At 40.3% G+C, this 27,916-nt stretch overlaps 1 protein-coding gene across 2 annotated transcripts in view; it reads left to right on the forward strand.

Moving 5' to 3' along the window:
- Positions 1 to 26,898, forward strand: part of CRTC1 (CREB regulated transcription coactivator 1) — a 193,333-nt gene extending 166,435 nt beyond the window's left edge. For both annotated transcript variants that reach the window (XM_069215548.1, XM_069215549.1), the window contains 3 exons: positions 6,065 to 6,151; positions 22,285 to 22,465; positions 24,520 to 26,898. In XM_069215548.1, coding sequence (XP_069071649.1) covers positions 6,065 to 6,151; positions 22,285 to 22,465; positions 24,520 to 24,731 — 480 coding nt within the window. In that variant the 3' untranslated portion in view covers positions 24,732 to 26,898. The remainder of the gene's footprint in view (positions 1 to 6,064; positions 6,152 to 22,284; positions 22,466 to 24,519) is intronic.
- Positions 26,899 to 27,916: the final 1,018 nt, after the last annotated feature.

Raw genomic sequence — 27,916 nt, forward strand, 5'->3', positions numbered from 1 at the left:
CCCCCTTTCTCACCCCAACATAATACTTGTTTAAATGATTTTTTTCTCTATTCATGCATAGAAAAGGCATACTTATTTGTCAACATGCAAGTCATGTTATTTTTCTTTGTAAACGTACAACTGGTTACTCCCTTTTAATCACAATTTAAACAAAGCGGTGATAAAACCATTAGCCTCAGACAGTGTCTAAATCCTGTTGAAGAGAATATTGGAGATGATGCAAACATGCCTGATGTTTATCTTTAGCTGCCTTGACTTTATATAATCAATGTGCACATCATCAGTAATGGAAAGGATAGCATAGTGATTTTTTTTATTTCATTGAGCATCTGTGCTGAAAGATGCTAAAGCACCTACTAGTTACCACTTACGTCCTTGATCCCTCAAATTTCCCATAGAATGAACTTCAGATCCTCGGAGATATTTTAATGTTTGGTCTCTTTGATATCAGAAGCTCCTTCTTGGTGCAAAATGTACTTGGTTTTTAGTGTTAAATTCCCCAACAGTAGGAGCCTCTTTTGATTACTGGGCTATAATCTTGCAACCAGGAAGCCTAACAACTTCAGTGTTAGTACTTTGGAAATAAACTATATAATGATTTTAAATATTGTTTTACTAACACTATAGATGTTTATCACTTTTTGCTACTTTTTGCTATTAAATCACATTATCAGTAGACTTCTCTCTTGTCTTAGACTGCTCCTTTATATTCTGAATTGCTGACTTTGTGTTATGTAATTATTATTTTATAGTGTGTTTTTGAATGTGATGCCCTGGTTCTGTGACCTTACTTTTTTCAATAATAAACTAATATCGTTTTTTACTAGTCCCTAGAGCTGGAGTTATTTATGGTCTTTGGTGTTTCATCATTAATAAAAGGTACAAAAAACTAATGAAATGTTCATCTACGGCATTACAATGCGTTATGTATATATAATTATGATCTATATCTGTTAGGTACAGATTCATTTACCAGTATTAATGGTAATGTCCACCTTTGGTTTAAACGTGGTGCTTAAATTGTAAAGCAAATTCTTAATGACTATTTTGTAGTCCTTGAATTTCTGCAAATGTCCTCAAATTGTCTTTCTTGCAGGTAGAATACCTAATGTCCTTCCACTTTATCCATTTCCTTCACTTTCTGTGCCAAACATATTTAATCAAATGTTTTTTAATATTATTTAATTGTCATTGGGTTAATACTTTATTGACAGTAGGTTTAACATTTTCCAGTGCTAGAAAAACGAAATCCATCAGCCAGTACTCCACATTTGGTTTTCCTGAAATGAGACCTCTTACTCCCATTTTATACACTGAGCCTTAATCCATAGCTAGAATGATGGCCATGTCTGGACTTTTACTGGGCTTAGTCAACGTGTTCATTTTGAAGACCTCTTCCTTCATTATTACCTTAGCTTCCAGATGTTTTAATCATCTGCAGATGCTTTATTTCCCAGCACTTTAGTTATTTTGCAATGTGTTACATGAATTATTAAAGAACGCTGAGTGTTTCTGTGAGCCAGGTCATCAAATAATCCTTTTGACAACGTATTATTTTAAACAGAAATGTGTTGGATCTGCACTGAGGACCTTGATCAGTCTTTAACCCAAATATTGAATGCTCCTAAAGTAACAGTTCTAAGGCATTTTCATTATTTGACCCTTCATCAGATCTATTTACCATATTAAAACTCTTCAGGTGGCAGATTAAAATTACATTATCATGTATTCCGCTCCGAAAGATCATGTCCCGTTTTACACAGAGCTTAGTGGTCATTTCAACAAAAATTATTAGAATATACGCATCTTTCTCCTTGAGCAAGTTGTTTATTCTGTGCTTGACTTAAAGATTAAATACAATTGTTTATTTACCATTTAGTTACATGCCTGTTTCAGGTTTGGATATAGGAGAAAGTGCATGTAGTCCAGTTTTTCAGGATCATCTTGCTTTGGAACAATTTACAGGGAAACTGGCATCAATTGAATAAATTAGTTGATTCGCTGTTTTATTCCTTGGCAGTTTCCTTATTAAATATCATCATTTATGATTTACTTTTAAAATGTAGAAATGCACTTCTGTATAGTTACTTTTTTCTAATCTAAAAGGGAGTCGTTATCTGTGTGTGTTCGATGTGTTCAATCTCAATCTGCATGCTGAGAAATGACTTTGATCACGCTCATAATTGTGTATGTTTGGCGATACTTAGCTGTGGTTGTCCTCTTTTTACGTCGAGCCTAGGCAGTGCGCATGAGCTGTCTCTAGCCATGTTGTAATTTACATCTGTGGACTTGCACCACGCCCATTACTTTCATTCATTCCTTGGCCTGCCTTTCCAAATCACTTTGATTTCGTAGGTAAATACTTTACATTGGCACCGCCTTGGAGACTGACCCTATTACATGGATTATTGCACAATCACCCCAACTTTTTTCTTTTGCTTCGCGATGCGTGGCCGTATGTTGTCTCCCTTATTTTGGACATGCCGCTGTTTCTTTGTAGTGTCTGTGCACAAAGGCTGCAAGCTGGGAGGGGGGGATTTATAAATGTATTTTTTTAGGTTCATATAGCGTAAACTCTATCGGAGGAGCACTTTAAATGCGTATGTGAAGTTTCATATAGCGAAACTCCGTCTGAGGAGCGCTTTACATGACTACCACCTAATGTACAAGTTTAGCAGTTGAAAAATATAGAAACTGGAGCATTAAAAACAGAAAAAAACACAGAAATCCTCAAAGTGACTGTCCAGCACAGCAGGGAGAGCCAATACTACAATATCTACTGCACTCTGGGAAACTCGCCCCATAATGCTTTGCAGGGCATTTATTTTTTTAAACATTTGTGCCCATAACTCAGCCTATGGTGGTCCTATGACAATGGGATCACCACCAAACCGTTCAGAGCGAGATGCTCTTTGTCACCTCTGAGTCCCCCACACTAGGCTCAGGGAGGACCTCAAAATAGCAACCTCTCCCATCGTTCAATGTTTTTTAAAGGTGGGAGTAGTTTGTTTTTTAAGGGCCTTATTTGTAATAGTATTGCAGTAGTCTTGCTAGGCCTGAAACTGTGTAAGGCACTGCTTCCTCTAGGGGCTACATATATGGTTACACTGCATTACTTTGTCATTCTGTTTTCATGTCGTTAGGCCCTTTAGGGGCTGACTATATGGTTACATGACCATGTTTCTTACAAATGCTATTTTTATTATGAGGTCCTCTACGGGCTGTTCTGAGAATTAGTCAAGATACTACAATATTCACTGCACTCGGAAACACGCCCCATAATGCTCTGCTGGGCATTCCTTTTGCAAAACATTTTTGCCCATAACTCACTGCGCGAAGTGCTTTCTTTCTTTCTAGATCATCTCCGGGTCCCCACACTAGGTTTTAAGGGGAGTGGGGGAGGAGAGGAGGAAAAGGGGGGAGGAGTGGGGACTCCAAAATAATATTTAAAAAAAATATAATAGATAATGGCAATATTTTCATTTTTTGCTGCAGAGAGAGGAAGAATGTAAATGGAAGTACTTTCGTTATATGCAGGGCCACTGGATTTATGTGGCAGAGAGGACCAAATTATGCTGCAGGGTTGACCAATTTATGTGGCAACAAAAGTCCAATAACAACGCCAATAGCTTTAACTCAAACAAATGTGAGACCTATTGCATTGTAGATGTTTGTTTTATATTGTATGCCAGCAACCCTGTACTGATTGTCTTTCTTGGATATGTGTAATAGTTCTACAATTAGCGATAAGTTGAAGTGTTATAGAGATATCAGTAGTGCAGGAGGCAGGGATTAGTAAAAAGCAAATAAAGAAGTGACAGATTAACCACGGTCCTCCCATCAAAACTTTTCCCACCCTAATTAACCACGGTCCTCCGATCAAACCCTTTCCCACCCCGATCTTTACTTTAAGACAGGCACAGTGAAGACCAAAAGGGATCACTGCAAATAAAACACTTTATCCTTCCCTTGTGATTATGTGTCATGACTGTAGCTGTATTTTTCTATGTTTCTTGAAACAAAGAGGTAGCCATGTGAGGAATCTGCATTTTCTAGAACGACAAAGGGCTCTAACTTGGGGCAACTCTTTTTCCATATTACGCTCCTTATGCTAACTAGGTCAGAATGTCTGCTCACAGGCAGAAGAAAGTGTTGTATGGTGGGAGATCGTACTTGCATTTATATATCGCTTACTACCCCTGATTAGGCAGTGAAGTGTTTTACGCTGGGCAGCACCGTGCACCAGAAACCGTTAGTACATTATTATATGTTATTGTTGGTTTCTGGTATGAGTTTTGGGTGCTGAAGCTAACCGTTCCATGTATTCACTATAGTTTCTCTGTGGAGGATTAAATTAATAGAAATTAGGTGTTGTCTTTGGGAGGGTAGTACAGATGTTGGCTGGAGGTAATAGATGAACTTTGGAAGTTAGGTGTAGTTAGGTTGCAGAGGTATGACTTTCAAAATACAAAAGGTTGTGATCTTTGAAATGAGTTGTTAATAAATTACAGAAATACATTAATAGCGATTAAGGCAGCTATCAAAATGACCTGGACAAGCTTGTACCCAGAGCAAAAACACTTGAAGTAGGGAAAGAAAAAAGAGGGTCAATGCTCTTCTAACATCTGGTAAACTCTTGCATCCCCAATGACAATCTGCAACCCTTCCTCATGACATCCTGACACGAGAGTAACCCTACAGAACACCCAATGACCATACAGACTCTGGGTGTCCCTCTCTGCTTCTAGTGACATTTCCAGCTCACCAATATTAGTGAAACACCACATCCCAAGCCCGATCAGTGATTCTTGCTACCTACAGATCCTTATGGGACTGGAAGTGATTCACTTGAACTCCCTAAACCCTCCAGCCAATTCACCTGCACATCTTTAAAGGTGCCCCCTCCCCCACCAGGACTAACCCATTGCATGATATATAACTACTGCACATTTGCACCCGCCCCTCCTCTCAACAGGTCTCTCCCCTTTCTTTACTTAGTTCCACCCCCCATGATCTTCCTGGGTTTATATTGAAGAGCCCGCCCTGTTTGATTCTCCTCGGTCTGATGTGTGGTGCAGCTCTAGATCATGAACATCTGTCTCCCCCATGGCGGAGTGCAGTGAAAGACATTTATGGTGCACCTATTTTCCTCAGGCACAGGCCAAGCCCCCCCAGGCCTTGTTTGGGAAGTTTGTTTGTTTTGTATTATAAAAAATAAATGCAAATAGTCACGTACCTTACATTTTACGAAGGATGAATAGTCATTGCTAGTGTGACTAACGGTGTGTGGTGTGTTCACCATGTTGCGCCCTCTGGATCCAAGAAAAACACCTGGAGCAGTATTATAATCGTAAATTAGAGCAACAATCAATGTTGGCTGAATCTAGATCTGTGATTTCATATGCTTGTTTGTGCTTCACCTGTACTGTCACAGTGCACTACAGTTTTGTTCATGTCCAACATTTCCAGCGTCCTTGTCTCATCACAAATGCTGTTGAAGCATTACATTGACTCAGACTAATATTTTTAACAAATAAATTTGTTTTAGTGATCTGCATAATGTGGGCTTTGTTACAGATGCTCCACGTAGGAAGGCTTTATCACTGAAAAACGTACTGCGGCAGCCTATGAACTTCAGTGCATTGAGGTGGCAAAGATAAACCTTGAACTTGCAGTGGTTGCTCCTTTGGGAAGGAACCAGGTGGCAGCCAAGCAGATCTTATCCCTGGCAGGAGCAGACTGCGTGGGCCACTTACATTTCACTTGTAATACTTAATTACTTGTCTCCCTTTAGATTTAGGAAAACTGCACTATTTAAGGCTGTTATACATTTACTGACTTTTAAAATTAAAAAAAATGGTGTCAATGTGTTTGGGTTTTCCCCAGGTCTATGAATATTGTCACATATTAAATATATCTCCTATTTGTGTTTCTTCGGTTTTCTCATCTAATTAGAAGACCCTTTTTACTGTATGTTTATTGCTGGCTTAGCAGCAGACCCTCAATCCTGAACCCGATCTCTGTTCTTGTGTGCACTCAGCAGAGCCTTTTGTTTTGTTTTTAGCATTCTTCGATCCTTGGGAGTGTTTTTGGTGATTCGTACTATGACCAGCAGATGTCAGCGCGGCAGACGAATGCTCTCTCCCACCAGGTGAGTAGTGGAGAATTGATGGTGCGCTACAGGCGTCTCTGTGGTAACTAGAAGGTGGCACACAGCCTTGCTTACCATTTAAGGGAAACCTATTTGTTTTTCATGTTTTTGTCACTCTTCCTGCTCATTTCTCTTCATAATCCTGGAATTTAGATAATGTGGCCAAGTGTTTAAAAAATTAACTACTACTTCCAGGGACAACATGAATTGCACCTTTCTCTCTTACAAATCTACTTGCCTGCTGTGTTGCATCCAGAAAACGTATATCTATTGAAAACCAAATGTTTGTCGCCCAAAATAACTGGCTGGGCAGCTATTTCAAATGTCTTTTTCAAACTAGACTGACATGGGGAGATGTAGCAAATCCAGCTCCCACGTTCAGTCCCTCTACCTGTTTTCAGATAGGTTCTGGATCCTACTGTTCCCATCCTGGCACCTTCTACTGCTTTGCAGACTGCTTTTGAGTAATGCTCTTCCAAACTAACTGCATCCTGCTTTATAGTGAGGTTGCACATTCTACTTCTACTTTCGGGCAGTACTATCCTTTGCAAACAGCTTCCATATGCTGTCGCAGGCTACACATCCCTTTCATTCTTCTCACATAAATAGCCTTTTAGGCGTGAGGGTAAATGGGTTATATTACTCATAATTTCAGTAACATGTTATTTCAAAATTATTTCACATGTGGAGTGGTACACACATTTTTATTTAAACATGTTATCAGATGATTGAATGTTATATGACATTTCTGGTCATTACCCCATAAAACCTTTCAGTAGCTTAATGAGATGATATATCCATCCTTTTTTGAGGAAGGTGATGAGTTTTTTGTTTTTTTGTTTGTGTAATGTGTGGTATGGTCTCTGCTGTAATAAAACTAAGCTTCTTGGCGTCCATAGTTGATTACATTATCGAAAAGGTTTAACCATAGGGTAGGAAGCCACTTCACATATGTATTTAGGATGACTTTTGACAACTGAATACCATAATATGTAGAGTATCGGAGGCAATCAGGAGAGACTGAGGACGGATGAGCAGAGAGAAGGAGAGAGACGACTCTAAGAGGATTCTCTGAGTTTTGTAAGCGTTTTCCATGGTTTCATATTTTTGTGGGTCGAGGGAAATTTATCTCATAAATATTTTCTCTTTAGTCACTAGTTATTTAACAACACAGTGACAGCAGTAATGTGTGTTACCAATTTAAAGGGGATTCTGTTCATGATTGCAGTAAGCAGGGCCACTCGAGCACCTTCCTTCGAAGGATAGTTGTGCTGTTGAAATAAGTTAAAAACATTTAGCATTGTATGTCTGAGTTACTTGTTACCATATGCTCTGTTAGCTTTGCATTACAGTGGCATTTATTTTTGATTGATGTATACTAAGTAACACAGGTTAAATGTGTTGACAGATGAATCATCTTCAAACCTAAAATTGCTATTGCAATTGAAGATTTGTCCTACCTTTGACCCAGTAGGCGCAATTTTGAAGGAAAGAGGTTAAGTGTTAAATAGGTTGGATCACGTGGCAAAGTCTCATTTATGTAAATTTGGCTTGGGTATAAATAAAGCTTTCCAGGAATGCACATTATTCCCTTTAACATGTCTGGCTGGCAGCCTGTAATCTAGCTTTAAGCCCAACACATTAGTCCTCCAAACCTGCCTCCTCTAATTTGTTGTTTTAAAAATAGAGACCGTCCCTCCGCAAGCAGCATCCTATCATGTCTGTGTCCCTTGAGTAGAAAAGGTTTAACAGATTCGGTTGGGAGAATATGACTTAACTTTTCCTCCATTTCTTTGGTTGAGCATATTCCAATAGTTAGGACAGTGCTATGCTGTTGCTGTCACTGGAAGTGGTATTTCTCCTCGGATCAGTTTGAAACATGCAGTGATGGAAAGCAACAGATTTGTTTAGGTGGTTTTATTGGTATGTAAAGCATTTTTCATTCAAAATAATGTCTTATATACTGCACCATAAAATGAAATTGTTGCACACGTTGATTGGAACCGTTCTCCATATCCAAGCTGAAGTTGGCACCACTGGTGGCAGACTGCATCCAGAATTTTTCATATTAATTGATGCAGTAACATTGTGCTCCATGGTGATGTCATGGAGCAATGTAATGTCTCCACTTCTGCTTGCTGATATCAGTACTTTTCCTCTCGTGCCCTTTGAGCTGGGGCTGGGAAACACCGGGGTCTTCAGGGAAACATCTGCCAATCCAAATGAAACACCAAACTTTTCCGAACCCTTCTGTTGTATGGAAAATGCAGTGTTCCAATCCATGGTCAAAATCAAAGAGATGCAATCTCAAAATCAATCCCTCCAGGTGCCAAGTGAAGATATACCGAGGTGTAAGTTAAAACAACCCCAAAAGCACTTCACAAGGGACGCTACCCTTGTGTCACCTGTATTCTATGTAATCTCGAATCCAGGCCACCTTCAGATGCGGGGTGAACCGTTACAAAGGCCCAAAGCCAGCTCTTTCATCCTGTCGAGAAACAGAAGGGGTCATCTTTTGTTCAGAGACTTCACGCCTCATAGACCCACCTGGGCCCCCAAGACCTCTTCCGCCACTGGGCTTTCCCCAGCACAAACTACCTCCTTTGCACCATCCCTCATACCCCACACCTCTACTCCTGCACTACAGGTTTGCCAGTTTTAGCTGCTGTATTGCCGACTTTGACTCTCATGGCACCTACCCCTGGTGCCTGTTTCTGAACCAGTGTCAGCCTATGTCTCATTATCAGATTACGAAGACTCAGCCCCATCTTTGGTTTATCCCCTTGATGCCATTAATATTAGAGAAGAGGCCTTGTTTAGATCGAATTCTGATGCAGTTTACTGACCTCAAAATGTTTTGCGTCACCTGGGTGATGAGGATTTGGATAATTTACTCCCCCGTCTTTACAGTGATGCTGGCTTGTATTAAGATCCGCAGAATGCCAGCGTGCTGGATATTTCCACTGACTGAGAACTAGACTTCCCATGAGGGCTCACCAACATAGGAGAGTGCCTCTTTTGCAGGAGTAGTTCACAGAGTAGAAGTATTTTTGGATCTGCCTACTATAGAGGCAGGTCTACCTTTGGAAATCTTGCAGCCGTAGCCTGTTATTTCAGAGCATTTGCTGCCCTTTAAAGAGTCTTTGACCGAAACATTGATGGTGACCTTTTGTAAGCCGAATTAGGCTCCCCCCGTAAGCCGTCCTATGGTTAGGTGTTCCTGCCCCTTCCCTGGAGACCTACTGCTTCTGACCCATCACCCAGCTCCTGAGAGCTTGGTGGATTGGGCATCCACCAGCAAACTGAATTCTAATGTCTTCGCTAGTGTGCCACCAGACAAGGATTAAAAGCTCATTAGAGCATTCAGGAAAAATATTTTCATCTGCCACATTGGCTCAGAGGCCCCTGATCGGCACGTTCCTTGTGGAACATGTCTAGCAAAATCTTGCTAGACGTCCTTAACTAATTCATCAGTGCCTTTGTCCAGGCAATCCAAGACAGACAGGACAGAGCCAGGTATGTTTTGAGGGCTGGCATGGACACAACAGACTGTATGGGTCAAGCCATGGCATCAGTGTAGCGACCAGGCACAATGCTTGGATGAGCACCACAGAATTTTCCAGTGATGTACAACTATCCCTTATGAATCTGCCAGTTGACCACTCCAATCTCTGTGGTCGAAAGGTAGACTCTGCATTGGAGTGCTTCAAGTACAGCAATGCTACAGCTCTTTTTTGGGTTTGGCATCACTGGCCCATCAAATCACCAATAAGTGAACATTTGAGGATCCTCTCTGGGTCTAGTCTGTCACTAGAGACAGCCATTACTACTAGTACAGCAGCCAGTAGAACCCTTTCACGAAGGTGCTTGATTTCTGTTCTCGTGGACATTCACAGCTTGAAGGGGGCAGATTTAGTTTCTACAAATCTGGCTGGTGTACAGTTACCTCAGATGAATGGGTTTTGCAGGTTGTTCAGGATGGTTACACCCTCCCTTTTGCAGCAGTTTCTCTTCATGCCCCACGTGTGTTCAGCATGCAGAAGGACATGCCTCCATACCTGCCTTGAAAGTTTACTTTCTAATGGCCAAATAGCCCATTGAAAGGGTTTGGAGTGGTAGATAAGGACCAAGAATTAAAGCTGATATTTTTTGATGCCCAGAAGAGACAAAGGGCTCTTCAGTTTATGAACACCTTCCTTCAAAATGACAAGCTGAAGATGTTGACTTTGGGACAGGTTTTTTCTGCCCTGGATCCACTATTCTGGATGGTGCTCTTGGACTTGCAGAAATGCTAACTTTTATGTGCTCAACCTCTAGCCCCACAGGCACTTCCTTCGGTTCATGGTGGCTTTGGAACACTTCCTAGTTACTGCCCTACCCTTCATGCTCACCTTAGGTGTTTATGAAAGTGATGGCAGTGGTTGTTGCCCATCTTCACAGGTCAGTGACGCATGTATTTCTGTACTTCAGCAACTGGCTGCTGATGGAGGCCTTGCCACATTCACCCATGGGCCCCCTACAGACAACTTACAACCTTCTTTCATTCCTGGGTTATCTGTCAGAGTTGAAATCCCACTTGCAGCCGATTCAGAGGATTCCATTCATTGGGGTCATCCTGGACACAACCGATCAGTGAGTCTGGGACAGTCAGGCTGTGATCCTTATGACTCAGAACCACTCCTAGGTTCCAGTAAGAATAGTTCTGGGCCTGGCCTTGTGCCTCACCTGGAAGAGGTGGAGATTAGAGAGTTTCCTTGTCTGACTGAACAGAAGCACCACATCCACTTGGTAGACTTTGATGCTTTTCAGTAGGTTTCGAAGGGTTTCCTGCATTCCATCAAAGGGAATTCGGTACAGGTCTTAATAGACAACACAACAGCCATGTGATACTTCAAAAAGCAGCGCGGTGTGGGGTTGTGGGTCCTGTGTCAGGAGGCGCGGCGACTCTGGAAGTAGTTGAACCTCCAAGGGATTTCGCTGATGGCCAGCAATATAGTGGGCTTACTGAATGCCACAGCAGACCGGTTTAGCAGATGTCATATGGTAGACTACAAATATCATTTTCATCCGGAGGTGGGGTCAGGTCTTCGTCTGGTGGGTCTTGGCTTGCCTTGTCACTGCTGAGCAAACAAACAATGTTGCAACTACTAGCTTCTGGCGTTTCCTTCAAAAGGCTCCCCAGGAGACACATTCTGCCTGCAGTGGGGGACTCTGATCTTCTGTACATCATCCTACATCTGCTATTCCTGCTCCAAGGTCTGAAGATGATCAGGAAAGTCCGGTCGGTACTCTAATATACTGAGCCAGGGATCTAAGAAGACCCAAAGTTAGATGTTGGACTCGGTTTCATTTGGAATATGTCTTAGCCAATCCATTTCCGAGGGCATGGAAGGGTTTGCAGAAAAACTGACAGTGTGTGAAGGAGTTACCTCTATAAGGCTCCATGTATTCACCTTTGTGCCAGTGTGATGTTGCAGAGGAGCCAGATGGTGCCACCTATTGGCATGCAGGAGCAATTTGAAAATCTAGGAATCCGGTCAGGTGCCTGGGAAAATTCTAACTTTTTAGATATCCATAATTAGCTAGTGGATTCACCAGGAAAAGCATTACCAAAAGTTAACTTGTTCGTAGACCATGTACAGTAGTTTAATTGATTAAGGGCTTGATTACGATCTTGGAGGATGTGATACTCTGTCAACACAATGGATATCCCGTCCACTGTATTACAAGTTCCATTATATTCTGTGGAACTTGAAATACAGGGGGTGGGATATCTGTCATGTTTGTGACGGAGTATCCCATCCGCCAAGATCGTAATCGGGCCCTAATTTTCTCTCCACTTGACTGCACTTTTGACTTTGTTGATACTTTGTTTATTTCAACATAATCACATTTTCATTAACTATGAAACTTTCTTCATATTTTGAACTACAAGGTTTACATTGTATGTTACTACTTAACGTTGGTATTACTGCATGGCTGCATCTCATATTAATGTAGGAATACTAAAGGCAAACTACATCCAGGTCTCCCGAGTATTGCATACACTGTTGGAGCATTGTTTTTCTTTGGTTGAGCTCAATGTTATAATGTAGTGAGACTGCAACTTTAGATAATTCAAACTCTTAAATCTCTAAGGTCACAATACTGGCCCCTTAAAAGTCGAACGCATGTCGACTGAATACATATGGATAAGTACAAATGGATACCAGCAGATAGAAAATTATGAAACTAGTTCTTTTGAGCACTGACAAGGATGCAACATGTATCAGTAGAGACTACATCTCCGATTTTTGTTCTGTTGAAGCCTTGAAACTACTTATTTTGAATGAAAATTTGGTTTACGAACCATTAACAATATTACAACAATAAATGTAAGTATCTTGCTTGGAGCTGGAGATCAGACCTTGTTAATCAACAATAAACATTAGTATCTCTGCCTTTCCTTTCCACATCTGTCCTGTTGCCGCAGTATTTGAACAGTGATTCTACAGTGCTGCTAATTCTTTTTCTGCACTCTCCGTCACTTCCCAAGTTAGTTGCAGTCTCTGTGTCCTAAGATCAACAATGGGTTGCTGAACTCTTAATGAACAGCTGCAAGGGCCATCTTTTGCCTTTATTTAATTAAGTGGGATCAGGACCTCCAAGAAGTAAAACATGGTCTGCATTGACCACATCAAGATTCCCTAGAAATTCCTAGCCCCGACAGAGTCTCCTGATTTTAAGGAGACCAGTGTGGTTCTTGAAGTAGAGTTTGCACCAGAGGTCAATACGAATGCACACTGTCAAGAACCAGTAGGACTCTGCCACCCTCTGATTCGCTGATTACATTGCAGGTATTTCATTAAGGCAAGTGAGTGCCTTGTAAGGAAAACTATTGGTGCCTTGGCCCATAGAAAGTAGGCATGGTCTTGATGAGCTAGCTGAATTTGTATTGTGGTAACTGGAGTACCTGCTGATTTGAACCAACAATGTGTTTACTTTCATAGACCTCTTAAAGCTGATTTATATAATAAATGTGGTGCTTGGGGTGGCGCTTTCCATTTGACCTCTCAACCTCTTGTTCAGTACAGAATTGGGGTATGAAGGAATGACTTGGTTTCCTCTGGAATTATGAGCAACCTTCACAAATCTGTCATTTATAAACTTTCCAAAGTTCTGTTGAAGGTTTCTGCACGAGGAATACTAGACAATTTTATTTTCCACGCTTATTTTACAGGTAAGTAGTGCCATATCCTTGAGAACATTTTCAGATACTTTACTGGGGGAGGGAGGAAATTATTTTTCGTTTTATATAATTGCACCTTTTCATTATTTTACTATCACCCACTGAAGTTGTTCACATTTTAGTTTCATACTTATCAGGTAGATGTAGGTGAAGATACAATTTTAATCTTAAACTTACTATTTTCAGCTTGATTGGTTATACGCTGTCTGGAATTTCAGGAGGTTGCAACCAGCACTTTTAATGTTGTTGAGTGAAACAACTGAAATGGCCCATGAAAAGCTGAGCCTAGGACTCCGCTCTGCTCACCTACTAGTACCAGTGAATGGCAGATTACACTGCTTAACCATAAATATATGCTTCATGCCATGTAATCAAATCACTTAAAGGAAACTATGTTAATTAACCCCCTCCTACTTTGCCTGGAAAATGGGCTGTGATTTAGGTACCCATCTGTCTCTAACTTCAAATGACTTGCTAATTAATAACTCCTCTACTTGTGTCTTTTGTGTTGGTGTGTTGGCCGCATGTTGTCTAATAAAGAGTTCGATGATGGCCAACTTTTCAAGCAGCAGAGCTTAAATTCTTTCTCTTCCGCCACTGTGCACTAATGGTTTTATAAAAATGTATTTCATCACAAGTTTTGCGATGTTATTTAAGCTGGAAATATGTCAGTGAATATTACCGTAGCTGGACAAGGGAAGATGCTATTAACTATGCCTTGACTGTTCATAAACTGATACAGCAGTTTTATCATCTTTTTCTACTCTGTGTAACTTCTGAAAATATTTGTATCTGAATTTTCAGAATCAAATAGTCCAGTCCCTTTGAAATGATTAACTTTTTTAACTTACTGTATTTCAGTTTTAACTTAATCCGGGCAGACTTTAATGTTTAATTCTTGTTGATCATTCTCCTACAGGTCCTATTCTTTGTTGTTGAAACAATGTTTGACAGATCTGCATTAGAAATTTCCTGAAAGAGACTTGAAGTGAACTGTATTTTAAAGTTGGTGTAACATTTATCTGTGGTAAAAGCAATGCTGTGACAAACCAATTTGTGGATGGTTTTTGCACTATATTGTATTTTGACACAAACTGGTCATGTCCCTGGTTTTGTGGCAGTTACTGTATTGCTGTTATCATGTATTGTTGGACTAGGAGTTCCCATGGCCGCAATTATTAGACATGTGTAAAGTACCTTTTCTATTTAAGGAGCCCATCTTCAATACATCCTTTTCAGTGACACGTATTTTGTCTGTCACTGAAGGTCACAATCCAGTCATGCTTGAACTTTGCTAATTTTGTGGTTACCACACATGGGGCACATTTGAAGTCTGTCTTCTAACCCGTTAGGTGAATTGACAGCCATTAGCAAAATGTTTTGATGCATGGCAGTATTTGTTTTTCAAAAGCCTTCTTGAAACCTCTCCTTTAGGTCTAATGTTACTCCTTTTCGGTATGTCTTCTGTCTTACCCATTGTCACCTAGGCACCCCAACCTGCCCTCCAACGTAGAAATACACCCTCTTTTGCTTAGTGAAATGTGCCATAGGCTCAAAGATTGACAATCTACTAGAATGTTGTGGTGTTCTACAATTTATTGTTTAATTTCAGCCCTTACTGCTTCCAGGTAATCTGCCTGATGGTTGGGCCGGTTGTATGGAACTGCAGAGATTGAAAAGCAGATCTACAGAGTTATTGGGAATGATTGTTTAACGTTTTCTAACTAAACTTTCTGTAGTATTCTCTGGGTCTGTGGATATTATTTGGTATTGCAATTGATTGCTGTTGCACATTCAGTGCTTCTGCTCATCCAGTGCATCCACAACTCCAAATGTACGCATAACAAACATCTAGTTTTTTTTCCTAGCAGATATTTTATTTTTGAGCATTGGATTAGCACAGTGTTGTTAACCATGCTGAACAACAGATGTGATGAATGAAGCCATTTTTGCAGCAACAACTTAATTCACTTAAAAACGCAATTCCGTTTTAAAAACAACCTGTCCGTGTATGGTTTACAGTTCTCTTTTTCTAAAAATCAAGAGAAGTCCTCTGCGGGTGATGTACATCTAGTTGATTGTGAAACAATGTGTACACCAATTCATACATGTGTTAAAAGAACGTTTTAGTTTACTCTGTTCCTTCCATGTTGGACCTCACTAATTTTTTCAAAAATAGTGCAAAGAAGTAGTCAAATCAGTTAGGAGGCAGAGTGATGTGAAAAAAGCACCCCAGGTTTTGGTTTCTCTGCTATTCACATTTCTGCACATTAGTGTAATTATTATGAAAACCACTTAAAAGTATTTTAAGTACTTGGAAGCAGTTTGCCTCTCTTTAAGTGACAACATTTACTTAAGACACTTATTGACACTCAGTCATTGAGTTACTGCCTGCCTCTAGAAAATGAAGGATGTTTTGTTAAAACGTACATGTGTTGTATAGACTGCTCTTGAACATTATGCCTACCCATACGCTTGTGGGACTTTGGCGTTGTAGTAAATAAATCTGAGACAAGTTTGAATGCTCTGTTGCTCTAGCAATATTTGCTTTGGCAGAAGAGGGCTTCTTTAATGGTGTGAAACCAGTTGACACTTGGTTGGACTTCTCCAGTTGAAAAAACTAGGAAACCTGTGTGGTTTATATCTAAGGTGCTAAATGGTAGGAGTCCAGTTTCTTCGCATCTTATGTCTTTTGAACCACATAATTGTGATTTTAAGCAAGGATGAAACTTGGAATTGAGTCACATTTCCTCATAAGTGTGTGCGTGTGTGTATGTTCGATGGCATGTGTAGCTGCAGATACACATGCTGTGCATTATCCTGCCATCTAGTGTTGGGCTCGGAGTGTTACAAGTTGTTTTTCTTCTAAGAAGTCTTTTCGAGTCACGAGACTGAGGGACTCCTCCCTTCTGGCTCCATTGCGCATGGGCGTCGACTCCATCTTAGATTGCTTTCTTTCCGCCATCGGGTTCGGACGTGTTCCTCTTCGCTCCATATTTCGGTTCGTAAAAGTTAGTTAGCTATCGGAAAATTCAACGGTATTGTTTGTGCTCGGTACCGGGTTAGTGCTAGCACATCGACACCAAAGAAAGAAGCGCTCCGGCGGCCTTTCGGGGCTTCCACTCCTCGGCGTGGCCTGGTCGGCCCGACTGCGTCCATCTTCAAACCTCATGGACCGGACCCCCTTCCGCTTCCGCCCCAACTGCCACGCAAAGTATCCTTATACAGACCAACACTTGGTCTGTAATCTGTGTTTGTCTCCCGAACACAAAGAGGATACTTGCGAGGCCTGTTGGGCATTTCGATCCAAGAAAACACTGCAAGATCGAAGAGCTCGAAGACTCCAGATGGCGTCGACACCGGCCGGGCACATAGACGTCGAAGAAGAGGAGAGATTCTCCATTCGAGATTCGGACTCGGACGTGTCCGAGAGTGAGCAGCCGAAGACGCAACAGACCGTGAGTAAACCAGCCCCGGCAAAAACTCACACCAAAATAATGAAGGCAAAGGGGATGCCACCGCCAACAGGCCATGGCTTAACCCGCAAACACAGTGACCAAACATCGGCGCCAAAAAAGGCCTCCCAGCAACCGAAGACATCCGACCAAACTCGGCACCAAGAGTTCGGCACCCCGAAAGTCAAGAAGGTTTCCTCAGAGCCGAAAAAGACTGTCGAAAAATTTTTGTTGCCGAAACAAGGCTCCTATACAGAAGAACAAGGCCTTTCAACACAATTACAAGGTCACAGATTTGAACAATAACTGGGCATGGGAGAGCCAGACCATACCCAGAGGAGGCTACATATACAAAAAGACACTCTTCCTCCAATAAAGATGAAGCGCAAGCTCGCATTCCAAGAAACGGAAATGCAGCCAAAAGCGAAAGTGGCTAAAGAAAAGACACCACCACGGTTCTCGCCACAGCAATCACCAGCACATTCGCCACATCTGTCCCCGGTAGCAACACCCCCAATGATGCAGTCACCAACACACACAGGGATGAGCCAAGATGACCCGGATGCATGGGATTTGTATGATGCACCGGTCTCAGACAATAGTCCTGATTGCTACCCGGCAAGGCCGTCACCACCTGAGGACAGCACTGCATACATGCGGTGGTTTCAAGGGCAGCTACATTCCATAATGTAGCATTGCATGCAGAGCCCATAGAGGATGACTTTTTGTTCAACACCCTGTCATCTACTCACAGCCAATACCAAAGCTTGCCAATGCTGCCAGGCATGGTAAAACACGCCAGACAGGTGTTTCAGGACCCAGTAAAAGGCAGAGCCATCACGCCTAGGGTGGAGAAGAAATATAGACCTCCCCCTACTGACCCTGTATATATCACACAACAGTTAACTCCTGATTCGGTGGTAGTAGGAGCAGCCCGGAAAAGGGCAAACTCCCAAACTTCTGGAGACGCACCACCGCCCGACAAGGAAAGTCAGAAATTCGATGCAGCAGGCAAGAGGGTGGCAGCACAGGCAGCCAATCAATGGTGAATTGCCAATTCTCAAGTTCTACTGGCACGATACAACAGGGCACATTGGGATGAAATGCAACATCTCATTCAACACCTTCCCAAAGAGTTCCAGAAACGTGCCCAACAGGTTGTTGAGGAGGGCCAAACTATCTCCAACAACCAAATAAGGTCAGCTATGGACTCAGCAGATACGCCGGCAAGGACAGTAAACACGGCGGTAACCATTTGGAGACACGCATGGCTACGGACCTCCGGATTCAAGCCAGAAATTCAGCAGGCTGTGCTGAATATGCCTTTCATTGAACAACAATTATTTCGGCCGGAGGTGGATACGGCTATAGAAAAACTGAAAAAAGACACGGACACGGCCAAAGCCATGGGCGCGCTCTACTCCCCACATAGCAGAGGCACTTTTAGGAAGCCGCACTTTAAAGGGGGGTTTCGTGCCCAAACCACAGAGCCTTCCACCTCACAAGTCAGACCCACATATCAGGGCCAGTATCAGAGAGGAGGTTTTCGAGGACAAAGTAGGGGTGGACAGTTCCCTAAACCAAGAGGGAAATTCCAGAGCCCAAAAACCCCACAAACTAAACAGTGACTTCAATGTCACAAACCCCCACCACACAACACCAGTGGGGGGGGGAGACTTACAGAATATTACCACAACTGGGAACACATAACTACGGACGCATGGGTCCTATCCATTTCCAACATGGTTATTGCATAGAATTCCTACATTTGCCACCAGATGTGCCTCCAAGAGCACACAACATGTCCAAACAACACTTAGACCTGTTACAACTAGAAGTCCAAGCATTGTTACAAAAAGAAGCAATAGAACTAGTACCCAACCATCAAAAAGGAGCAGGTGTATACTCCCTGTATTTCCTAATTCCAAAGAAAGACAAAACACTGAGACCCATATTAGACCTCAGAACACTGAATCTTTACATCAGATCAGATGACTTTCACATGGTGACACTTCAAGACGTGATTCCCTTGCTCAAACAGGACTACATGCCAACATTAGATCTCAAGGATGCTTATTTCCACATACCCATACATCCTTCACAAAGGGAATACTTAAGGTTTGTAATCCAAGACGTGCATTACCTATTCAAAGTGTTACCATTCGGCATAACAACAGCCCCAAGAGTATTCACAAAATGCCTTTCAGTAGTAGCCGCTCACATCAGGAGACAGCACATGCACGTATTCCCTTACTTAGACGATTGGTTAATAAAAACCAGCACTCAGCAACAGTGTCTTCTACACACAAAATGCGTCATAGAAACCCTACACAAACTAGGGTTGTCTCTAAACTACCAAAAATCACATCTACAACCGTGTCAAATACAACAATACTTACGAGCAACAATCAACACACAAAAGGGGATTGCCACTCCAAGTCCACAAAGGGTACAAGCCTTCCAAAATGTAATATTAAACATGTACCCAAACCAACACTATCAAGTGAGGTTTGTAATGAAACTCCTAGGCATGATGTCTTCATGCATAGTCATTGTCCCAAGCGCAAGACTACACATGCGGCCCTTACAACAGTGCCTAGCAACACAATGGACACAAGCACAGGGTCAACTTCAAGATCTAGTGTTGATAGACCGCCAAACACACTTCTCGCTTCAATGGTGGAATCCTATAAATTTAAACCAAGGGCGGCCATTCCAAGACCCTGTGCCTCAATACGTGATCACAACAGATGCTTCCATGATGGGGTGGGAAGCACACCTCAAACAGCACAGTATACAGGGACAATGGGACATTCAACAAAGGCAACTGCATATAAATCATTTAGAACTGTTAGCAGTGTTTCTAGCATTGAAAGCATTTCAAACCGCTATTAGCCCACAAACACATTCTTGTCAAAACAGACAACATGACAACAATGTATTACCTAAACAAACAAGGAGGGACACACTCATCACAACTGTGTCTCTTAGCACAAAAGATTTGGCATTGGGCGATTCACAACCACATTCGCCTAATAGCACAGTACATCCCAGGGATTCAAAACCAGTTGGCCGACAATCTCAGTCGAGATCACCAACAAACACACGAATGGGAAATTCATCCCCAGATACTACAAACTTACTTTCTACGCTGGGGAACACCAGAAATAGACCTATTCGCAACAAAAGAAAACACAAAATGCCAAAACGTCGCGTCCAGCTATCCACACCCTCAGTCCAAGTGCAATGCGTTATGGATGAGTTGGTCAGGGATATTTGCTTACGCTTTTTCCCCCTCTCCCACTCCTTCCTTATCTGGTAAACAAATTGAGTAAAAACAAACTCAAACTAATACTAATAGCACCAACCTGGGCCCGTCAGCCATGGTATACAACACTACTGGACCTGTCAGTAGTACCTCTTATCAAACTACCAAACAGACCAGATCTGTTAACTCAACACAAACAGCAGATTAGACACCCGAATCCAGCATCGCTCAATCTAACAATCTGGCTCCTGAAGTCTTAGAATTTGGACATTTAGACCTTACACAAGAATGTATGGAGGTCATTAAACAAGCTAGAAAACCTACTACAAGACATTGTTACGCAAACAAATGGAAAAGATTTGTTTATTACTGCCATAAGAATCAAATTCAACCACTACATGCTTCCGCCAAAAACATTGTAGGCTACTTATTACACTTACAAAAATCTAAACTAGCATTTTCTTCTATTAAAATACATCTCACAGCAATATCTGCCTATCTGCAGATTACACATTCAACATCACTCTTTAGAATCCCAGTCATCAAAGCATTTATGGAGGGTTTAAAAAGAATCATACCCCGAGAACACCACTGGTTATCTCGTGGAAGCTCAATATGGTATTAACACGACTCATGGGTCCACCATTTGAACCCATGCACTCTTGTGAGATGCAATACTTAACCTGGAAAGTAGCCTTCCTAATAGCTATCACATCTCTTAGAAGAGTAAGTGAAATACAAGCATTTACTACACAAGAACCCTTTATACAAATACAGAAACATAAAGTGGTTCTCCGTACAAATCCCAAATTCTTACCAAAAGTTATATCACCGTTCCAGCTAAACCAAACAGTGGAACTCCCAGTCTTTTTTCCACAACCAGACTCAGTAGCTGAAAGAGCCTTACATACGTTGGACATTAAAAGAGCACTAATGTATTACATTGATAGAACAAAACAGTTTTGCAAAACAAAACAATTGTTTGTAGCCTTCCAAAAACCTCATGCAGGAAATCCAATATCCAAACAAGGCATTGCCAGATGGATAGTGAAATGTATTCAGACCTGCTATATTAAAGCAAAAAGAGATCTACCTATTACGCCAAAGGCGCACTCCACTAGGAAGAAAGGCGCCACAATGGCCTTTCTAGGAAATATACCTATGACAGAAATCTGTAAGGCAGCCACATGGTCTACGCCTCATACAGTCACAAAACATTACTGTTTAGATGTGTTAACAACACAACAAGCCACAGTAGGACAGCCTGTATTACGAACATTATTTCAGACAACTTCAGCTCCTACAGGCTAAGCCACCACTTTTGGAGAGATAACTGCTTACTAGTCTATGCACAGCATGTGTATCTGCAGCTACACATGCCATCGAACGGAAAATGTCACTTAACCAGTGTACATCTGTTCGTGGCATGAGACGCTGCAGATTCACATGCGCCCTCCCGCCTCCCCGGGAGCCTGTAGCAGTTAAAAGTTGATGAAACTTGTACATTTGTAAATATATACTATTTTTATACACATTATGTACATACATACTTACTCCATTGCATGGGCACCTTTACTATATACACAACTCCTACCTCACCCTCTGCGGGGAAAACAATCTAAGATGGAGTCGACGCCCATGCGCAATGGAGCCGAAAGGGAGGAGTCCCTCAGTCTCGTGACTCGAAAAGACTTCTTCGAAGAAAAACAACTTGTAACACTCCGAGCCCAACACTAGATGGCAGCATAATGCACAGCATGTGAATCTGCAGCGTCTCATGCCACGAACAGATGTACACTGGGTAAGTGACATTTTCCATATATATATATATATATATATATATATATATAGAGAGAGAGAGAGAGAGAGAGAGAGAGAGAGAGAGAGAGAGAGAGAGAGAGAGAGAGAGAGAGAGAGAGAGAGAGAGAGAGAGAGAGAGAGAGAGAGAGAGAGAGAGAGAGAGAGAGAGAGAGAGAGAGAGAGAGAGAGAGAGAGAGATATTGATTGATTTTCTATGAAGATAGTATGTGTTTTCTGAAAAGCCATTAGTATTAGGCTGTGTATGGGAGGAAATTCAAGCATCCGCGGTGAAGCCCTTTACAAATAAATGTTTTGGTAAGTGACTTTATTTTAAAAGTAGTTTAGACTTTGGTTAATGGATGTATTCTATGTTGATCTGCAGCTTGAACAGTTTAATATGATAGAAAACGCCATCAGCTCCAACAGCCTGTACAGTCCGTGTTCAACACTGAACTACTCCCAAGCAGCCATGATGGGACTTACTGGCAGTCATGGTAGTTTACAGGACTCTCACCAGCTGAATTACTCGAGTCATGGAAACATCCCTAATATTATTCTCACAGGTAAGGGGTGTGTCAAATGCTTGTGCTGAAAAGATTTTTTCTAGAAGGACTTGCTGGCAGTTGTATTATGCAATATTGATTTTGGGATGCCCTCATTGTGTATGTATGCCCAACTCAAATAAGTATTTTTATCAGGGCTTCCAGGAGGTTCTATTTTGCAATATTGATTAGAGCTTTCAATTTTCAGGAGGTACTGCGTGCGTGTGAAAGTATGTATGCTCAACCCAGATACATATACATTTTATTATTCTACCTCAGTTGTTAATGAATTATGTAGTCATCCACCAAGGATTTGGGCTAACATCAAATCGAAAGTGCTTGCTTCTGTTCTATAAAATAGCACAGTTTAATATATTTGCATATATTACTCAATATTGATGGGCTGCTGTACATTAGCATTTTCCTTTTTCATTTCCTTTTAATAAAGATTAGAGGAGCCTAGTATTGTTTCAGTTTATGCTTGTGCTAGTGAAAGTATTTCTTCTGTTTTGTTAAGTTAAAATAACTGCATGTAGAAAGAATGTGTTTTAGAAAGCCTGCAAATGTTTATCATTACATCTTTTGTTGAGTAGCATGCTTAAATGCCTCATTTTAATCTTTTCATCATTAATGTTCATTTTTATAAACATCAAAAGTCAAGTATTTATTTTCGAGTGCTGTTCAACAACAGTCCTTGGTATCGACTGGTATTTTATCTAACATATCTAAAGTTGCTTGACCTAATTGTGTCAGTATACATAAATTATGACCGTGCTTCCTGTATCCTATGCTTTGATCAGCTATATTTTCGTATTGTGAATGTTTGAATTTTTTGCACACAAAGCCTGATTCACATAAATGTTTGTGGTTTAATTGGAACTTAGTTTCACAGAAATCTGCAATTATGAACAATTCTATATCATGATTATTAGATTAAGAAACTGTGGAATTTTAGGATTGTACATTTCACCTATATATTTATTTCCTACTATTTTTGTGATATGCTATTTCCATTATTTGGCTCCTAACTTTATGGGTATTTTCTTCTAATTCATGAATTCTGTTGGTTTTCCTTTCTTTAATGTAACTTTGCAATCTTTTTCTTAAAGCGTTTTTTCAAACATATTACAAATAATTGATATTTTGTATCATTTAATATGTATTAACTGCATACGTTAGTTTAAGAGCATTCAGTTTTGTTTATCTGCAAAGTGACCATGAACAAGGTTTGAACAATCAAATAAGTTGCTTTTCCTAATTGCATTGGAACACTGGTTATCTTTCTAGACAGGCAGCTGATCTGTCACCTTTACGTGGTGTGTAATACACCAAAGTATTTAAATACTTGTTCAGTTTTCATGAGTGATTAATTTGAGCAAGAATGTTGCAGTGTACAAATCCACCACACGTTTTCTAACAGAGATTGCAAACATTTATGGTTTCTATTCAGACCAAGGTATTAAAGGTACATTTGGGCATTTTATTGTCCTTGTGTGTCAGTATTGTTGTTGATCTATCTATTTAGGCTACAGGTTCGTTTTTAAACATACTTAAGGTTCCACCTACTTGGAATCCTTTGTACTCTCGTGTGAAAGTAAAAAATGTGTCTTTCCTTGTTTTCATTACCTTTAGGAGTAACTACACTTTTTTTAACTTAACAAAATACTTCCATTAGCCCATTTCCATCATAGGGCGGAATTAGCGAGAACTGTGTGTGTGTGTGTGTCCATGTTGGGCGATTTCAGTATACTCTGGCCTCCCCAAAACACTAATTGACTTTATACATGCTTTTAATTCTTAGCACCTAGAATGTTGAAGTGGGAGAGATCCCTGCTGTTACAGAGAAAGAATCGCATATGTGATTGGCCTGACAGAGTGTTTGTTTACATACTCTGTAAAAACCATAGTAATTTTTCCAAGCATGGTGTTATGTATATTTTTTCAAATCAGAGAATGTAATTGGTGTTCCGTTTAAATATTTTAGCATTATAGTTACAAATGTGTGGCATAATAAATTGAGTATTTACTTTTAATAAAACAAATTCTTAACTTTTCTTCTTTTTTGTGCTATATAGTGACTGGGGAGTCTCCTCCGAGCTTATCAAAGGAACTGACAAATAGTTTGGCAGGAGTTGGCGACGTCAGTTTTGATTCCGATTCTCAGTTTCCTCTGGATGAACTTAAAATTGACCCTTTAACCTTGGATGGGCTGCACATGCTTAATGACCCAGACATGGTCCTGACAGACCCTGCCACAGAAGATACTTTCCGAATGGACCGACTGTAAAAGTTACACCTTGAGCCTACAAAAGAAATTCAAACCTTTGCCCAGTTGAACTGATTATCCAAGTTGGTCAGTCACGGCAGATCCAGACTGCTGCTGCAAGCAAACGCTCTGTTAAGTACAATGAGCAACAGCTGCTTGTTCAAAGCTTGCAATGCTCCAAATTCCCATTTGCTCCATATTTTAGCTCATGGCAGTTTAACAAGGAATTGTTCATCGTAAAACTTCCCTCGCCCATCAGAGGCCCAGCTTACAGTTACCAGTTTATTCAGCATCAAGGCAGTTTAGCCTTCTCAAGACAGCAGTGATTAACAGCTGAGGGAAGTACTGCCAACTCTCTTGTGAAAGGCCATCCATTGGCAGTTGAATGTAAACAGTTGAAACCCTCCAAAGCAATGAATCGACTGTACCAACAAACATTTTGGACTACATCTCAAAAGTTTAAAACAAATACTGAGGTCCCTCAATCAGAGTTCAAAAATGAATTTAATTTGAAAGCCAGTTTAACATGTAGCATTTGCTTTGTGTTCAATATGCTGGTTACCTGGGTTTGTTTTCAGAATAGTTTTCCAGGTTGTTGTCTTACATTGGCTGTTTCCTGTAATCATGTGCTTGAAGTTCATAAAAACCATTTGGCAAGCATTAACCGCAGCACTTGGTGGGATTTCTAGTGCTCTAGTTTTCAAATGCAAAATAAATAATATTCTAAGAGCAAATTTTATATTTCCGAGCAAAGAAACACTTCTCTAATTTATTACTTGGTGAAAATGAAGGAGCAAGTGGAAAATTGAGAAATTTAAGCATCTGCATTTCATCTGTGGACAAGAACAAGAATGTGTACGCCATCTCTAATAGAGAAGAGGCCACCTAATGAGGGGGCATAACTGACCCAGCATAACGTGGACAATTTTATGCCCATTTGTATAATTTCTGATTGATTATAAATAGTTCTCATATTCTTATGCACTCTTATTTAAGGTTTTTATTTAAATATTTCACTATTTGTGATGTATCCTACATGGAACCAATTGAGATGCTCTTTTTCATATTTTTTTCCATGTGTAATAACTGGAAATGTAAACAAAGGCGTTGAAGAAAGACACAGAAAAATGTTACCATTCATCTTGAAAGGAAGTGTCAGTCTAGGAAAATTGTGCAGGATGATGACTACATTTTAATCTTTATTTTTTTACTGACCATGTGCTCTTATAAAGTCACACTGTAACATACTCTGCTTTTTGTTTCACTATTTACCTTGCAGTTGGGGAGATGTGGGCTGTGAGGTTTCTACATACGTTTGGTAGCCATTATTCATGTTTTTGTAGCCATATTGTGGCCTACATTCTTTATGACCTAAAAATATCTCCCCTCTGGTCTTTTTAAAGCACACGCAAGTAGTTTAAATGGACAAACCATACAAGACCTGCATATTTTTCTTCTTTTGGTAGTTAACATTGTACCTATCATTTCCTTATGGTAACTGGACAACACATTTTTCTCAGTCTACCCTTTATGAATGATTGCCAAGTTCATTACCAAACATATTTAAATTGCAGAAGGAGGCCTAGCAGTAGCTTAATATAAGTAGTCAAAGTAATCAAATGGCAAACCACACATAATTGGGCTCTTCCTTGCAACTAAAATGTGCTGTACTTGGAGATGTCAGCGTTTCCTCTTAGTTTGATTGCCTTGATGTGCACGAATGAACATACCATAAATACATTGACAAAATTTAGCTCTTGAAAATGCCAAAGCTAGTGTTCATTAAATACACTGTACAAATATATAGTTAAATTGATTTTAAAAAAATCCCTGATTGTTCTAGTTATTCTGGCAATATGGAGATGTGCTAAATTTATTGAAACAAATGCACTTTCGGCTGCAAATCCAGACCTTTATGGGCTATAAAACACTATGCAATGGATGTTATAATTTCTTCACTGGATCCCAAATATTTGATTGAGTCTTAAACTTAGAAATATGTGTTGTAATCAGTGTTTTAATTTGCCTCCATCCGCACTCTTTGAATAACAATTTTAATTGTTTTTTAGTATGTTGCTAAAAGGAAGGAAACCAAAATTGTTAGAGTGAAAGTATTGTCCTTCATAATTTGTTTGATCGATTTTCATTGTCTCGATTCAAAAGTATGAATGTCATTTGCAATCTTTTACGTTTTGCCAAGTTCATATCTAACATTGCATTAAAATTATTAATGTGTGATATTTTACATACATTGATGTACAAAATATGTCAGCAATGTGGAATACAGAAACAGAGCAACTTTAGGTGTTTTCTGATTGTATGTTCCGGTCTAAAGTTTATACTGTTTATGGCACAGGTTTTATTTTACATGAATTGGGTGTTCTACCGTGATGTTCTTTTCTATCTATGTTTAAGTGATGGGGTTTGTCGTTGACTGAATTAAAAAAAAAAAAAAAAAAATACTTAGACATCTAGGGATCATACCTTATGAAGATGGTGCACCTCAAGAATGCTTTTCTCAGTGTACCTGGAGGTCCAGCCAGACTCCAGTGTCCAAGTGACCTCACCAAAAGAATGCATTAAGAAAGAAAGTACTCCTTTTTATGTCAGTTCCATTGTATACCAAAGCAGACGGTTAACATCTAATCATCCATTGCTCATCTCTGAAACTAATGACTATATCTGAAACTTTTTTTCACTGTATATAATTAATCATTCCTGAAGTTTAAAAATCTTAAAATGGTAACCATGTGAATCTGGGATCAATTTAAAGTTTACTTAAAGATGTTCTGAGTTAAAGAATCTATTGTCTTTATTGGAGCCCAATAGCTCCCTATGGGAATGATCTGCAGCAAATCTGTGTGAAAGCAAACTATGATATTTGCCAAGCTTCCTAACGTACAATAATTCAGCTACATCCAATAGGGCTTGGGTAAACCATGATGTTGTGATTTACAAGGGCTAGTGCTACCCTCTTTAAGACAACTGTGTATAGTGGTCTGCAAAGTATGGATGAGCATCCCATTTTTGGAGGTGTGGTGTTGAAATTTGGTCAGTTTTCACTGCCTCTGGCCTTTTCTTTACTGGATTACGAATCTTGTCAACAAATTCAAGTCTCCTGTTCTTATAAAAGCTAGTGGAAATTAAGAGGATTTATGAGAAAATGCATCTGTTACACAATATTTTTTCTCCTAGTCTTCCATATG

Source organism: Pleurodeles waltl, chromosome 12 (assembly GCF_031143425.1).
Source record: "Pleurodeles waltl isolate 20211129_DDA chromosome 12, aPleWal1.hap1.20221129, whole genome shotgun sequence".
NCBI lineage: Eukaryota > Metazoa > Chordata > Amphibia > Caudata > Salamandridae > Pleurodeles > Pleurodeles waltl.